Source organism: Odocoileus virginianus, chromosome 3 (assembly GCF_023699985.2).
Source record: "Odocoileus virginianus isolate 20LAN1187 ecotype Illinois chromosome 3, Ovbor_1.2, whole genome shotgun sequence".
NCBI lineage: Eukaryota > Metazoa > Chordata > Mammalia > Artiodactyla > Cervidae > Odocoileus > Odocoileus virginianus.
Genome location: NC_069676.1, coordinates 44,399,169 through 44,414,899, shown reverse-complemented (window position 1 = coordinate 44,414,899; position 15,731 = coordinate 44,399,169). Strand labels below are relative to the sequence as shown.

General features: G+C 52.2%; 1 protein-coding gene across 1 annotated transcript in view; it reads left to right on the top strand.

Moving 5' to 3' along the window:
* Positions 1-9,006, top strand: part of TRPC7 (transient receptor potential cation channel subfamily C member 7) — a 98,096-nt gene extending 89,090 nt beyond the window's left edge. Inside the window, exons 10-11 of the mRNA XM_070457979.1 lie at positions 6,117-6,192; positions 8,153-9,006. Coding sequence (XP_070314080.1) covers positions 6,117-6,192; positions 8,153-8,322 — 246 coding nt within the window. The 3' untranslated portion in view covers positions 8,323-9,006. The remainder of the gene's footprint in view (positions 1-6,116; positions 6,193-8,152) is intronic.
* The last annotated feature ends 6,725 nt before the right edge of the window (positions 9,007-15,731 follow it).

The following is a 15,731-nucleotide window of genomic DNA, read 5'->3' as shown; positions in this document are numbered from 1 at the left end:
CATGAGAAGGGTGATGGAGAAAGGCTGACTGGCTCAGTATACGTTCTGGATGGATTGCCAAAGGGACAGGATGCAAACCAACAGGCATGGGGTAGGGAGAGGCAGGCACCCGCGGCGGCTCCCAGGTGGGCGTCGATGTCTTCAGTAGGCACTTGACCTTAGACTGCCAGCCTGCACACGGTCGTTTTAAAAATTAGGAGGTCTTTTATGCCTACAGATCTCGCTTTGCTTTAGAAATTAATGCAATTTCTGTATCAGTTGAATAAGTCAGTGATAAATGGTCACTACAGGTTATTGATTATAAAAGTGCAGGCCATCCTCTTCCTGCTTTCCCACCCCTGATGACCAGTGGTTTTATCCACACTGACCATTTCCTATCAGATCTAAATCTGACGCTGTCCTGAGTGTTCCTTGGGGCCAAGGTGATATGTCCCTGGTGCCAGCATCCCCAGAGGGAGCCATTACAGACTCAGCGTCTTCCAGACCCAGGTCTCTAATTGAATCTCCATCCGAATTTCAGAAGCTAACTCTGCAGTTAGGAGGAGTTAAGTGTACAATTAAGAAATGGCTCATCCCTCGTAGTACTTACAGTTTTATCGGATGACATAGGCTAAAAAATTGGCAAAGGGCAAATCTTGTATTGATTTAATTGTGTGCTAAATTGGACCTGCCCAGCGTGATCAGCTTTGAGTTTATTTTATAGGACAAATCCTTCAGTCAGGGAAAGGATTTATATTTCTTTGCTTCTTAGAGAGAAGTAGAGATTATCTGTGCCACGGAAAAGATAGAAAACCATAATGGGTTAGGGGCAGATGTCTCCTGGGTTTTGAGCACAATCAGCAGCTGCAATCAAGGAAGGCAGCTGCTGTGGTCAATGTCCTACAGCCAGATGAATTCTTTGTGGAGGCCGTGCTCCATGGTGGTCTTGAGCAATCCCTATTCTGTCTTCCATCATTCCTGGCCGAGTCCCTGCAACCTAGTCTCCCCCAGAGCTTCCTGCTGTGACAATACGGATTGGATTAGCCCGTTTGCAGCTTCAGGCTAACTGACAGTCTGGGAAAGCAGGTCCACCCTCTACCTTTCGAATCCATCAAGAAAAGCCTGGGGCAACTTACTCAGATTGTTGTCACCCAAAAGAAGACAGAGAAACTGGAAGACAGAAAAACTGGGCCCATGGGCATCAGAGGGAGTGGGCTGAGAGGACAGCAGATGGAGCATTTGTACATTTGCACTTTGCTCAGCCCTTCAAGGTCAGGTCTGGGCATCTTCCTGAGCCAACATCTGCTCAAATAGGAGTAAACCTTGAGCCAGCACAGGCGGACAGCTGGGAGCAGACTAGACATGAGAGCACGTATAATCTCACACATGCCTGTGAGACAGGCAGGACCTGTAACCCCACTGGACACACAAGGAGTCACCTGGCGGGTTAAAGTGAGGTCTGTCTGCACCACGCCATGCAGCCCGGCAGGAGCCCCTTAGCGCTCTTTGTAGCGTCACACCCAGGCCTCCCTGGAACCTGCCCTGTCTATGTCTGACAGGCCCGGAGAAGAGGTCTGTCTGAGCCTGGGGGAAGGAAGCGAGGAACAGAAGGCGCTTTTGCTATCACAGGGCAGCAACCATCACAGAAGGAAGGATTGGGCAGGGATCTAAAAATGGCTCAGCCTTTTTCTTGAGCTCACTGGTGGCCTTCCACGCTGCATTGCTTTCCTCCCAAAGCATCTTTCAAAAGTGCCAAGAAATTGTGAGAAGCCCAATTCACTCCCTTTTTCTCACCATGCAGGCTGCACCCAGAGCCTCCTTCTCATGGAGCACATATGCTATCAGCCTCTCACTGTCGAGGTGCTGAGACATTCTGGAGCAATCTCAACAAGATAAAAGCCCTACTGTTGATATGCATGTTAGTTCTTAAGCTTGTTTCCCTTGTGTCTCTAGTGGATCTGCTTGGTTGCTCAAACTTAGAATTTGTTGTTCAGTCGCTCAGTTGTGTCTGACTCTGCAACCCCATGGACTGCAGCATGCCAGGCTTCCCTGTCCTTCACCATCTCCCAGAGCTTGCTCAAACTCATGTCCATTGAGTCAGTGATGCCACCCAACCATCTCATCCTCTGTTGTCCCCTTCTCCTTCTGCCTTCAATCTTTCCCGGCATCGGGGTCTTTTCTAAAGAATTGGCACTTTGCATCAGGTGGCCAAAGTATTGGAGCTTCTTCAGCATCAGTCCTTCTAATGAGTAGTCAGAATTGATTTCCTTTAGGATTGACTGGTTTGATCTCCTTGCAGTCCAAAATGTTGGGTGTTTAAGCTTCCCAACACTTCAGCTTTTCAGGGTTCTCCATTATAAGGGAAGACAGTTCCTCCAGATCTCAGAGGTTCTCTGTGCTTTGCTTTTCTTAGGCTTCCAGGGGTCTGAATTGTTATTTTTCGCAAAATTGGTTCCCTGTTTTTGTAATTTTTTTTCCCAATCTGGGTTCTGTGGACATGAGACCAAACAATGGAACAAAACCATGATGCCAGCAAAATGGCCAAAATATGTTTCCTATCATAGCTACATTTGACCTGATCAACATGTATCCCCTTGTTGGGGTATGTACACTTCATATCCTCACTCTCTGAGGATGCATCTCCTTCAGGGGCAAAGCAAATAAACCATGTCTCAACCAAACCGTAAAATCCAGGCACAATCCATCACTGAAATAATTCTTTATGATGCAATCCCTTCCCCTGAAACCCAGTGGGCATCCTCCTTGTTGCCTTCTAGATGACCTTTTCTGCAGAGATCAAAGCCAACAGGTTAGACAGCTTGCCAATGCTGATTTCTTCTCTCCTGGGGTCTCCTAAACCCCGGGTTAACACATGACTTGTCCTGCGATCCATTTTGTCCACTTTCTTCCAGATGTTCCTCAATCCGTCTGCTCCTGGGCAGCAGCACTACTTCTCCTCTTTGGCTGCTGCTGGGCTTGACACCTTCTGCGTGCATGTCCTCTTCCTTGTCTCTGTCCTCAGCTTCCCTGGCTGCACCGAGCGGTCCCTCCCACTCCCTGGACACCAGCAGTGGCCACCTGGCTCTCAGGCTCTGGGCCAGAGAACTGTGTGCCCCTCTTCCTGGACGTGGGCCTCGATGTCACAACCATTCTTATCCACTAGGTACCTCGGTATTGTTATTTTGCCTGAATAAGATCACTAAATACAGTCATCTCCAGTCCTTGCTAAGTGCATCAGGGCAGAGCAGGTCAAGCTGGCATCGACAGGGACATATTAGTGTGGGGAAGGTTTATTATCTCTGCGAAGTGAAAACTCCTCAGAAGGTAAGCAGGAGGGAGCAGAAACTCATGACAGAGGACCATGCTTTTCCCCCACATAGTGAAAGAGGGGAGGCTCCTGATGTCCATCTTTTCTGCAGAGATCCTCTGTAGCAGCCATGTTAAAGAGAACTCTGGGCATTTTTCTAACCATTTCAGACTTCCTGAGGATGAGACTGCTGCAGATCCCAGGTTGTCTAACACACAATATGCCAGAGGGGACGCTCGGTCCTCATCAGGGCATGAAGTCTCTTAGCACCTGAAAGGCGGTCACACTGTTGTCCCCGAAGGTGCCTGTCACTCCTGGAGTGAACTGGGCGGCAGAGGAAGGTTAAAGGGTCCGGGCATGTCTGCCATGCTCATGTAATCCTGCTTCCATGTTAAACCTCTAACATCCTCCATCATCCCCTTGGAGATGCAGGTCTACAGAAACCACAGTTCAGATCAAGTCTGCCAGGGTTCATGCATGGGCCGTGGGCATTCAGGACGATGCTTTACCAGTCACTCTCTTCTGCGGGATAGTGATCCATTCTCTGAAAACTAGCTGAGGCCTCTTCTTGCTCAAAAGACTCTGTGCCTTGTTAAAGGATGAACTGGCACCGAGAAGTGGTCCAAACCCCATGAGACCAATGGGAGCCTGTCTCCTGCAGCTCATCTCTGAAACCATTATGTACCTAGTCTTTTCCTGAAGCTTGAACAAAGCCCCAGCTTTGGTTTCCATTTTGGTAAATCCCAGATCTGCCACTTCCCAGCTGTACGAGCTTGGAGAAGTCACCTCTCTCTCTGAGCCTCGTGACCTCCTCTGTACAAAGAGATGACAACCTCCATCTCCTCTGGTTTCTGGGAGGGTTCCATGAGGTCATTTTGTCAAGGAGGCCAACACAGCTTCTGGACTGTAGGAGACTCAATACATTTGATTTTATAATAAATACATACTATGAAATTTTTAAATGATCAGTTTAATCACGTTGCACTAAAACAGTGTACACATGAAGTCAGGAGGCTGGTTACCATCATAGATATGAGCGCGTTCCTCTCAGCTCCATCCCAGAAAAGGGAGCTCTTCCCTTCCATCTCTGGCTTATAACCTTACATTGTAAATATATAGTCTCTTTAACTGACAGATTCAGAAATGGAAGGGTCTCAAGTTCTTGAGGTTTTTTCTTTAAAATGACAACAAACTTTAACTATGGATGGATCCCCTGGTCTTGTGTAAGCCTGAAAGTCTGCAGTAGAATATTTCCAAATTCCTTATTCAGTAAGAGTGTTAGATACTTGGGTATCTGGTTTGTTGGTTTTATCCCCCCATGAGAACTGGCTCAGGACAAAGTTTATTTTGTTTCTATTGCTCCAATTCAAAGTGAAAAGAGCATCACTGACTCCCACGAAAGGCATAGATTCTTAAAACTCAGGTAACCTGCCTCATTGACTACAAGAGTATCAGTGAGCAATCTAGCACTGCAGTTTAACCACCATCAGGGCAAGACCCAGGCCTCGCAGAGAAGGAGCAGCATGAGGCAACTCACTACGTAACTGTGCAGCCTGAAATTAGAGGCTGACTCAAACCACAGCGCCCAGCAGACCTCCAGTGGGGGGCTAGGAGGGGCCCCCATGAGCTCTCAGAGCTCAGTGTGAACAGCCTTTCCTGGGGCTGAGTGAACCATGGGGTCACAGCTAGAGATGCCCCCTTGGCGAGGCCACTACCATTAAAAAAGGCCCTGTAGGCACCACCAGTTGGTGATAATATTAATGCATTCAATCCTCCAGCTCTCTGCATCCTGGAAACTCACTTCTCTTTTACTTGCAAGCAGCTTTTTCCTGAGCCCATGTAGTCAGAGAGGACTTAACCACCTGCTTGACCTCACACAGCAAAGCTGAGGACAGAATTCAGGGCCCTTCAACCTAGCAAATGCCAGCTCTATCCCTCAGTCCTCAGGGTGAGCAGGTAAGCGGAAGGGATACTGAGGAGCTGGGAATCCCCCTCTGCGGTGCTGCTGGGCTCCTGCAGATTCAGACGGGTCGGCCACAAGAATATTTTTAAATCCTGCAATTTCGCAGTAACCCTGGAACGACTAGCTGGCAGAATCCAAAGTTCACCTCCTGCGGTCTTTCTTACACTTGGCTCTATTCTGGTGGCTCTTCAGTGTTTGTTCCTGCCTCCTTTGCTCAAAGGATCTGGTATCTGCATAATAAGTAGGACCTCCAGTGTGACTCCCGTCAGTGTTGGGCGGGCGGTGAGATTTCAGGGAAGCGGGATCTTGGCAAAACCTCCCAAGGCTCGGCTGTATCTGTCTCTACCTCTGGTAGGAATTTTCCAAAGTACAGTGGACTGGTCCTCCATGCCTGTTCCTGACCATGGGCTCAGTGAACCTCTTCTCCTGCATAGCAGCTCCATGGGAGACAGTTCTACCTGGGCTGGCCTGCTAGGACTTTCTTACTCCCCCAGTTTGCATCGGTTGTTGAAATCAGGCCCAGAGAAGAGGGCATGATGGGCTAAGGTCACAAGGGGCGGGGAAAAGTCAGGCTGAGGACCCTCAAACAGTGCACGTGGATCTCAAGTGTTTCTGTCTCTCTTTGTGGCTGGACCTCCTGCCACTGCGAGTATCCCGTTCTTATATTCAGGCTCAGGGGCTACTGAATCCAGAGAGACTGGAACCTCCCCATTAGTCAGGTCACTCCTCAAGAGCAAGGCATCAGGCAAGGAAGGGTCCCCAACTCTGCCATGCACTCTGCAGGAGGGAGAAGTCACGCCTACAGGATGCAAGCTGCTTCTGTGCTTGGCTGGGCTGGTTTGATCCCTTCCTGTGTTCATGTTTCAGAAAATCATGAAACGGCTCATAAAAAGATATGTCCTGAAGGCCCAGGTGGACAGAGAAAATGATGAAGTCAATGAAGGTAAGCGACTGGATCTGCTTCCTGGAGGGCGGAAGCCAGATGTGGTCTCACCAAGCCTGCAAAGTCAAGGTATCGGCGGCAGGGCTCGGTCCCTGGCTGGAGACCCTGGAGAGACTCAATGGAGGTGTTGGCAGAATAATGCAGGGGAACACAGTTGCAGGACTGGGGTCTCTGTTCCCTGGCTGGAGGCCAGCTGGGGCCACCCTTAGCTCTGACCACAGAGTCCTCAACCTCAGCACCAGCACCAGGACATGAAGCCCTAATCACAGAATGGTTCTGCCTCCCCAGTCACGGCTGACACAGTCGCCTCCTGTCCCTTGAGCTCAGGACAGCCCTGAGCTCCCCATCCCCAGAGTGCACAGACAGGCAGACCTAGACAGCCCCTGTTCTGGCTGGCTCCATCCTATCTCACATCCTGGCTCTCAGAAGCTACCAACCAGCAGTTTCTCAAAGAATTCCTTCCGCCCCCTCAGAAGTGCTTGCTATAAAAGCAGATCCAGAGCTCCCCCGCCCCCAGGCCTAATAAATCAGCATGGCCTGGGCGTCTGCCTGTGATTCAAGTACCAGGCATTCTAGTACCAGGCATTCATTCTGATGCACGCTGAAGTTTGCCAACTACATTATTTTCACTGTTTGGGTTATTTTCCAGTCTATTTTAAGCAGCTACTCTTAAGTGAAAAGCGAATTACCATACACCAGGTAATTAATCTTCATGAGACACCTGGGACAAATATTTGCTACCTTCCAAGAGTGAAGGTACCAAGTCTTTCCCTCGCCAGGGTCCCAGAGGCCTCTGGAAGGAGCCTAGTCATTTAGTGACCCTCTGCTTCATCCTGGGACATCACTGTGCAGCCTCAAGATCAGCAATGACCAAATGACCCCTGGGCTGACACTGTCTAGGTTCTGAGCAGCAGCCCATCTGCCCACCCTACTGTTGGGTCTCAAATGCAACACAGCCGGGTACCATGGCAGCCAGCCCTCTGAAGTGTGTAGTGTGACTGACAGGAATGGAACTGATTATAGAAGGTGGGGCTGTCCAGGTTTCATGCCATGGGGATCACAGCATGAAACTAGGGCTTAGTGAAGCCCCCATGAAAACAAGAGATGTATGCCTTTGTCAAAACTGGCCAGACTATAGCTTTAAGACTTCTGCATCTTCTGTGTGTCAGGCATACTTGGAAAATAGGTATGGCTAATGTGTCCCCCAGCAGTGGACTCCCACTTGAGTCAAGAGTCAAGTCCAGTGTCTCCCAAACCAGGCAAGAACCTTTCGACCCCACTTTGTGGTGAATGAGAAGATTCCCACAGCCCAGGCCCATGTGGACCTTTAACCACGTGGCTCACTGTGGAAATGAGTGGAAAACCCTACCTAGTGGCCCCGTGCCATAGAAGGAGGAGGCGGCAGGCCTGCCGTGGTGCTCCAGTGAGGCATGCTGCTTGTGTGATCTGGGCAGACCCTGCTCCTGTGAGGCCGCCTGGCTCCATAGCCATGGCCACTGATCAGCCGAGCTGATTCCCTCAGATGCCTGGGAGTTCCTCCTCCCTGCAAATAATGATGACAAGACAAAACATGAAGCATGATGAGAGAGAAATATTAAAATTAACAAGGGTGCCGCTCAGAGTCTTAAAATCTGCCTTTAATGGCTCCAAGACCAATGTTCTATCATGATAAAATAGGTGCAAGCAGTTCACCCTGATCTTGATTCCTCTGTCTACCTCAAACCCTTCAGGGAGAGCTTGACCAGGAATGGGAGAAGGGTCTTCAGCAGACGAATATGTCCTTTAGTGGGAGGAACTGGGTGGGATTTAGGTCGAAACAGACCTCCCGTCGCCTCACCTCCACTCTGGGGGGCTGGATCAGTAGTTTGACATTCTGCTGGAAGAAGGCAAGCCTCAAATGCCTCTAGGGTGAGCCCCTTCTGCAGGCTCATACTCACCGAAATCTCCTCTATCCTTGCAGGCGAACTGAAGGAAATCAAGCAAGATATCTCCAGCCTGCGCTATGAGCTCCTTGAAGAGAAATCTCAAGCTACTGGAGAGCTGGCCGACCTCATCCAACAACTCAGTGAGAAGTTTGGGAAGAACTTAAACAAAGACCACCTGCGGGTGAACAAGGGCAAAGACATTTAGCAGCCTGCATCCATCGGCACCTGTGACTTCTACCAGCATTCCAAGGCCAGGTGGGATGCCCTGGCCACCAGCCCTGGTGGGGAGGGGCCCTGGCCCACTCCTCTAGGACTCTAAGGGGACCCACTGGCTCCGTCCTGACCAGCCTTGCTGGCATCTGCAGCCCAGTGGCCTGCTTGGACCCAGAATGATCGTGAATCTAGGCTGTTGGGTGAGAAACTCGACCACAGGAGGAATGGAGGAAGTGGCCCCCTGACACGTGGGGACACCTTCAGTCCAGTCATAGGGGCATACGTCCCAGTGGCCAGCGCAGGAAAAGGCCATCTCGGATGCACACTCGTGCCCTCCCACCGCACACAGACCGCCGTGCTGTCTGCGTGCAAGAAGACAAACCACCTCACCCCACACACCCCTGCTCACTCCCTCCCCTGACCCACACACCCAGAAGAACCGGGCGGTGACCTGTGATCTATTCTTAAGTGCCAGATGAGAACACAGATAGCCTACTAGCAAAATAGTTCTATTTGTTTATATTTAAAAAAAAAAGTTTAAAAATCCTAAATCAAAAATTGTACTGTAGGTAGCACTGTTCAGAGAACAACAAAATCCAAATGATGTATTTTTACCTTTATGAAAATTATCTTGTATTTACTATTTTTACCTGAAATGGAAAGAATAAAATTACCTCATAATAGCCCGGGGAGACTCTGTGGATGCACTGCCCTCCCGTTGTCAGGCGTCCTCTCTGGAGGCGGCCTTGGGCGTCCACAGAGCGGGGCTGCCCTGGAAGGAGAATGAGCAGGTGAGAGGGGGGCAATCCCAGGGGAGTCATGCAGCCAGGAACCCCCACCGCCAAGCATCTCTTCCTGTCCCCAGACCTAGTGACCCCCAAGCTCGCCGAGGTCAGGAAGGAGACAAAGGAAATGATGAGGAAAGTGGAACAACCTCCCCCACCCCACCTCTCACCCTCTCCCCTGGAGTGGCAGGGGAGGGGATCTGGGTGAAAGGAGCCCAAAGTTTTCTAAAGGGGCCTGATGTGTGAGTAAAGAGCAGCCACCAGAGGGCGCCCCGGCCCTGAGCAACGCCCGGTCGGAGCTGGCTGGAGAAGATGCCGCGGGGCCGGAAGAATCACTTACTAATAACACCAGCTGGTTGTATTGAGTGAGCACTTGCTGAGTACCAGGCACTGTGCTGAGACTCTGCACGCATCCGTCCACTGAACCCTCACAACACCCTGTGAAGAGGAAGAGGATCAAGGTCTCAAATTCAGACGCCTTGCAGATACCCAGGGTGTGTGTATACGTGTGTGACTATGAATGTTTCCTATATGTATACATATGAGGGGCTTGTGTTCTGTGATATGCAGTATATCTTCAGAGATAATTTGTTTACTTATTCCTGCTCTAAGAACAATGCAGACCAAATGGTGTGATAGACAGAACTGAAATAGTTCCAGCATTGAGGTGTCAGGGAGAGGCTGTGACAAGCCAGACAGCCACAGCCTACCTCAAGTGGGTGTGGACACCCAGCCCAGCTAATTGTTGCCATAAGGAATAACAGGCCCAGTTTTGCTAAATCGTCCCCATTTCTAAGGGACTGGGGGGGGGGGGGGTGGTGGTGGAAAGAAAGGTTACATTTGTTGCACCTTGGCAGGAAACGTGGGTGACTAGAGAAGCTGTCCTGAAATGTGACTCCAACCCAGGCTTTCCAGGCAAGAAAACCCTCAGCAAGAAGGATGCACAGGGACCAGGGTTATCTGTGTGTGCAGGGGCCCTTCAGACAAAACTCTGCTCCAGGAGTTTTCTACCTGGGGGCCATGTGAGGTCCTTGAATGGATTTCAAAGAACCTGCCAGTCCTGAAGTTCCCATCAAATCAGGAGCTTGTCTTTGTGATGTGTGTTGTTATGGAGAGAATACCTGCGGTTTTTCTCAAATGCTCATCCCTAGCCCTCAAAGCCTGCAGATGAGGACTGAATTCCTTCAGTAGAATTTCCCAAGTCCCCAGAGAAGTACCAAGGATGCGGCGTGTGTGTGTCCAGAGGAGGATACATAAATTACTCTTCCCACAAAGCACATCAGCCTCCCAACCGCCCTCCCAACCGCGGGTACAAATGACCAACACTTTCAGGGACGATTTCCTTTCAGATACTGCACGGATTGACTTCAAAATGCTAATCAACATTTTAAGATGCATTATGCAATTTCCCTATCTGCCTTCTACCAGCAACAGCCAGCAACCCCATTTTCAAATCCTGGGATGCCCTTTTCCTATCAAACCTAAGTCTCCAATGTGCCCCTTCGGGAGATAAAAGGAAAACAAGTCCCACTGAGTAATTGAAAACTGGGAAGGAAAACTAGTAGCACCCGTTAGGCTTTGGCTGCCACGTCTGGAGGTGATGGTAATCCAGGAACGGATTTGTGGCTGCCAGAGGACAGGATTCAATGGACCCAACGGATTCGTGGGGGCGAGGGGCGGGGGGGCCATCTCTTACATGGAAGGCTGTTGGAGAGGCCTGGGAACCAAGGGCTGGTGGAGCCATCAACCCGGAGCCAGGGGCAGGCGTGCGTGGTTTTCCAGGCACTGACAACTTCCCTCACTTTCCCCCCGTTCCTTGGCTCCTATGGAGCTAGCCAGGCAGGAGAAGCAGCTCTTGGAAAAATGAAACAGGAGGCAGAGGAATGGAGTCTGAGAAGGGCACAGGGACAGAGAGGAGGAGAAGAAAGAACCCAAGAGCCCCTAGACTCACCCTTCCCAAAGTGCCCGACCCGTCCCCGTGCAGCCCACTGCACTTCTGTCAGTTGTGACTTCAGATTTCTGTGACTTTAGTGTATGCTTGCAACCTGAGCATGTGGGGCTCGGGAGACGTAGCCCTGTCCAGGCTTCCGGGTAACCAGCGGTTAAGCAGCAAGTTCTCCAGCGACCTGTCACCATCTGATGGTTCCTAGTAGCACGTGACAGATCCTAGTAACATTTCCTGGGCAGAAACCCTCAATTAGTGTCCAAAGCTATTCTTGAAGGACGAGAGCTCACACACTTGAGAAAGCACAGCCGGCCCCCTCTGCCCATCACCGAGCATCTCCCCCCGTCCCACTGAGGCCCCGGACATGAAAGACTGGCCAGTACAGGTCAGGCCCAGGGACACTCCCTAACACCGGTGTGACTGCAGAAGTTGCTCCCAGCAGCCCCGGGCTTGGGGAGCCCCTGACAAGACACCTTCAGGTCTGCTTGCCTGGGGGAGGCTGAGACACCTTGTCCCGCTCCGTGTCTGGTTAAAAATAAGCAGCAGCCCCAGCGCCTGTCACTCCTCAAAGTGTTCATTAATGCTTATGTAAAGGGTAGAGCTCAGACTCCTGGAGGCTGACGGGAGCTCTGATTCCGCTGGGGCAGGGAGGCCACGCCCCGCGCTATGTTTATCCCATCTTGTCCCCTCATCCCTTGAAGGGTGAACTAGTAGAGGGAAGGGACTCTAGGAGGAGCACCCGGATGTCAGTCAGCCCAGGCTGCTTAACCAAGGAGCAAAGCCCCTTCCGCCCTCCCTGCAGACACAGCAAGCTCCCCACGTCCCCCACCTCCTCCCTGCCTGGGAGCAGAGGCCGCCCCGCTGGCTTCTCCTGGAGAAATGCCCCAGCTTTCTCCCTCTGCTTCCCCACCACAGTCAAGCCACAGGGATGGCCCATGACCTGCACTTTAGGGAGAAAATGACAGGAGGAAAAAAAAAGGTGTCCAGGGCTTGGGTTCCCAAAGGCCTGAGTCTTTAAAGAAAGGAGAGGATTGAAGGAAGAATAAAAAATTTGAAAGAAGTGGTATTTGAGGAGTCAGGACTCTTTCCCATCCAGAAGGGGCGTGAGAGGGACGGAGGGGAGGGTCTGAGAGCTGAGAGGCTGAGGCAGCTTGGCCCTGTCTGTGGAGGACAAGTTGGCTGTAGAGATGGGACCACAGCCGGAAGGCCATGTCCTTGCCCACCTGCCCCTCCTGGGCATCCAGGGAGGCAGGAGGAGGAGGGGCAAGGACGGGGCTCCCCCGGGCAAGCAAGACAGGGAGGAGGGCACTCTCACTACAGTATGATTAAAAAGTGTGGATTCCACGGCCTCAGAGCATCTGCATCAGGTGTAACTGGACCCAGCAGCCCAGCAGCTGTGCCCACTGACAGGCGAGGACATGGCCCACGGCACTGATCCTACACACCCCCAGGCCAATGGCCTGCCCACCCCTGCAGGGCACTGGAGAAGCAGAAGGCCAGAGAAGCCCTCATATATCCAACAAAAGCATGCCAGGACCCATTCAGGCGTCTGGGTGCAGACTCAGCACTCACAGTACCTGGAGCTTCTAACTGAGCCCCTTCCACATAACCACCTCCAGGGCCCTGTGTGCTGGCGGGTAAGGGTGAGGAAGGGGGGCAGGCAGATGCAGGGCAGGGGAGGGCAGGGCCATGCAGGCTTTGTACTGGCCATGACCCCCTCTTTGGCTGGAAGCAGATCTCACCCTAACCTCAACCCAACCCACCAGAGGACCCCGTGCCCCTGAATCCAACACAGCCCCGAGCAAGGCAATCACACGCCTGCCCTGAGATGGCTATCTGATCTGTGTGCAGCCCCGAGCAGGGTGATCACACGCCTGCCTTGACACTGGTATCCGTGTGCACACTGGGAAGGAGAGCTCCTTTTTCCCAGTAAGGTTGCTGAACAGGAGAATGTGAATCTGGGACTCTGGTAGACACTTCTCCCCCAACACAGAGACAGGCTGTCTGCCGGCGAGGTCAGAGATGAGAAATTAGGGAGATGGAAGAAGTAGAGGTCGGAGGGAGGTGGGGGAGAAGAGAAAAAAGAGGGAAGGGAAGAGAGGAAAGGTGGAGAGCGGAGCTGTGCCACATTCTCGCCCCGATGCCCTCTTCCTGCAGCTTTTCCGACACCTGGGGGCCTGTTCCAGGAGCCTCTCAGCTTTGTGCATGGGTGGTTAGTCGCTCAGTCATGTCCAACTCTCCGCGACTTTAAGGACTGTAACCCTCCAGGCTCCTCTGTCCATGAGATTCTCTGTGGAAGAGTACTGGAGTAGGTTGCCATTTCCTACTCCAGGGCCTCTTCCCGACCCAGGGATCCAACCTGGGTCTCTTGCATTACAGGTGGATACTTTACCACCTGAGCTCTTTGGTGCCATATAAAGTCCCATTTTTGTTGAGGCCAGTTTGCATTGGGTTTCTGGGTGTTATTTACATCCTCAGAATCCTGATAAACACAAAGAACTCTAGGATAGAGTTGTCCCACCCTGCCCCCAGGGCTGTTTTGCAATTCTGCAGTTAGAGGAGCAAGGGCCAGAAACTACCAGGATTGTTCCTCTTGAGACTCTGTGAGACTCTGGACAGTGGGTGATGGCATCAGGCTGGCTAAACTCTTCAAGAGTGAAACCCCAAGACGCTAGATCTACTGGCTGCTCTGGTGGCCAGGAGATGGGTGCAACTCAGGACTGGGAGAGGACCCATTTCTCTGCTCTGCCCAGGCTTCACTCTGGAAGGATCCAGAATTGATACCCTGGGCACTTCTGTGGTGGACAGTGGCCCCAGTGGGGTGCCTCTCAACAGCTTTGCCAGCAGTGCATAGTGGCGGGGGTGGGGGGGCAAGCGGGGAGGACAAAGCAGAAAGGGAGACAAGGGAGAAGAGACGGTGACTACAGTTATCACCCTTGTCTGGGAGGCAGTTACCACTCAGACCCGCAAATAACCAGCAGACAGTTTGAGGATGACCAGTTTGTAGCTGACGAGGTTCCTGCTGTAAATAGGAAATGTAGTTTATTTGTAGGTACAGGCTGGTGAAGTGAACACTCGAGTGACATAGGCATCAATACCACTGAATATTGGACGTGGGGGACTGGCCCTGCTTTCGGCGAGCTTAGATCATGGAGAATAGCATGAAGCCCAGCATCTGTACCAGTGAGAGCTTTTGGACCAGTGGTGCCAGAGGAGCAGCGGCCGCCCCAGACCCCAGCTGGGTCAGTCTCCTTGAGGGAGGAAGTAACTCCTGATCATTTCAGTGAGAGAACAGAGCAGAGCCGCAGGGTTTCATTCTCAGCTCGAATCAATCACAAAAGACAGCCACTCCAGCAAAGTAGAGACTCTGGTGGCTCCCCAGCCTGCCAAACTAAATTAGAAGCCCCCAAGGCCTGTGCAGCCTGGCTGAAGGTGAATGTTCTGGGGGGGTAAAAAAACATACACACACACCTAGCTGCTTTTTCAGACGCGTCTTCACGTAAAGGCGCTCCCAGCATCATCACTGTCTGTCACCAGCACCGTGAACAGAATATGCATTTGGGGCCTCGGCAAAGGCCCTGGGTCTTGGGGCCAGAGTGTCTTGTGACGATCCCCTCCACTTCTGAGCCTCCAGGTCCCCGGGCACCAGCTCAGAGCTGAACGACTCCCACTGTGCTGAGGCTGCAAGGGGAAGGCTGGTACGGATCAGTATTCTAGTCACTCTGGACACATCCTCAGTTTTTCTCCCAAAGGGTAGAAATGCCATTTTGCTGATTCTTAAAGACCTTCCCATCTGTCCTCTCCCCGCATACATATGACATGAAAGAGTCAGCCTGAGGTGAAACAGAAGGGACCTCTTCCAGAAAACAGAGCTGCTGGTTTAAGACAAAAGCACAGAAACCAAGGGAGCGCTCAGTCCCCACACAGCCCCGGTACGCGTCTACCCACAGGGTTCCGGCCAGACGCCTACAACTCTGAAGCGACACAAGGCATGCTAAGACCTCCACTGGTCATCCCTGGCGCCCACCACTCAGTCAGAGACATGATGAGAGGTATCTGGAGGGGAGAATGGTCTGGGCCCAAGCCCCTAGAACCCTGGCCAGAGGAGGCAGAGGCAGAGCCCCATGCATACTGCCACATGGGTCCCCTGGCGGTGGAGACCTGAGGCAACCCAAGCAGATGTGGAGAGTGACCGTGTCTGTGGCTCCATCTTCATGGCGCCTGGGAACCTGTCCCGGGCTCCCACAGGCCCCTCTGGAGGCTACACCCAGCAAGAGGCCGCGTGTGTGAAGCTGCGTACTGCAGCGGGGAAGGTTCCAAGGCACCGCTTACCTGCCAGGCCTCTGAAGCTCCTCCCTGCAGGCTGTGGTCACCCAGAGACAGAAGATACCGTTGACACAGACCACAGGAGCGGGAGTCCGTAACCTCCCCCAAGTCACACCCCAGGCCTCCAAGCCCAGCAGCACTGATGCCGGTGGCAAGAGGGCAGGTGAATCCAGGCCTGGCTGCTGCCCTGCTCCACCACGTATTGGGGTGACTTCCCAAGAAAGAGAGGTTGTGGAGAATGAGCAATCAGGGCCCCCAGGACACACACCTCTGGGGACGCCTGCCTTTGCTTACCCGCCTCCCGTGTGGATGCCAGGCTTGGTCCTGTGACTCGGGGCAGCCAGT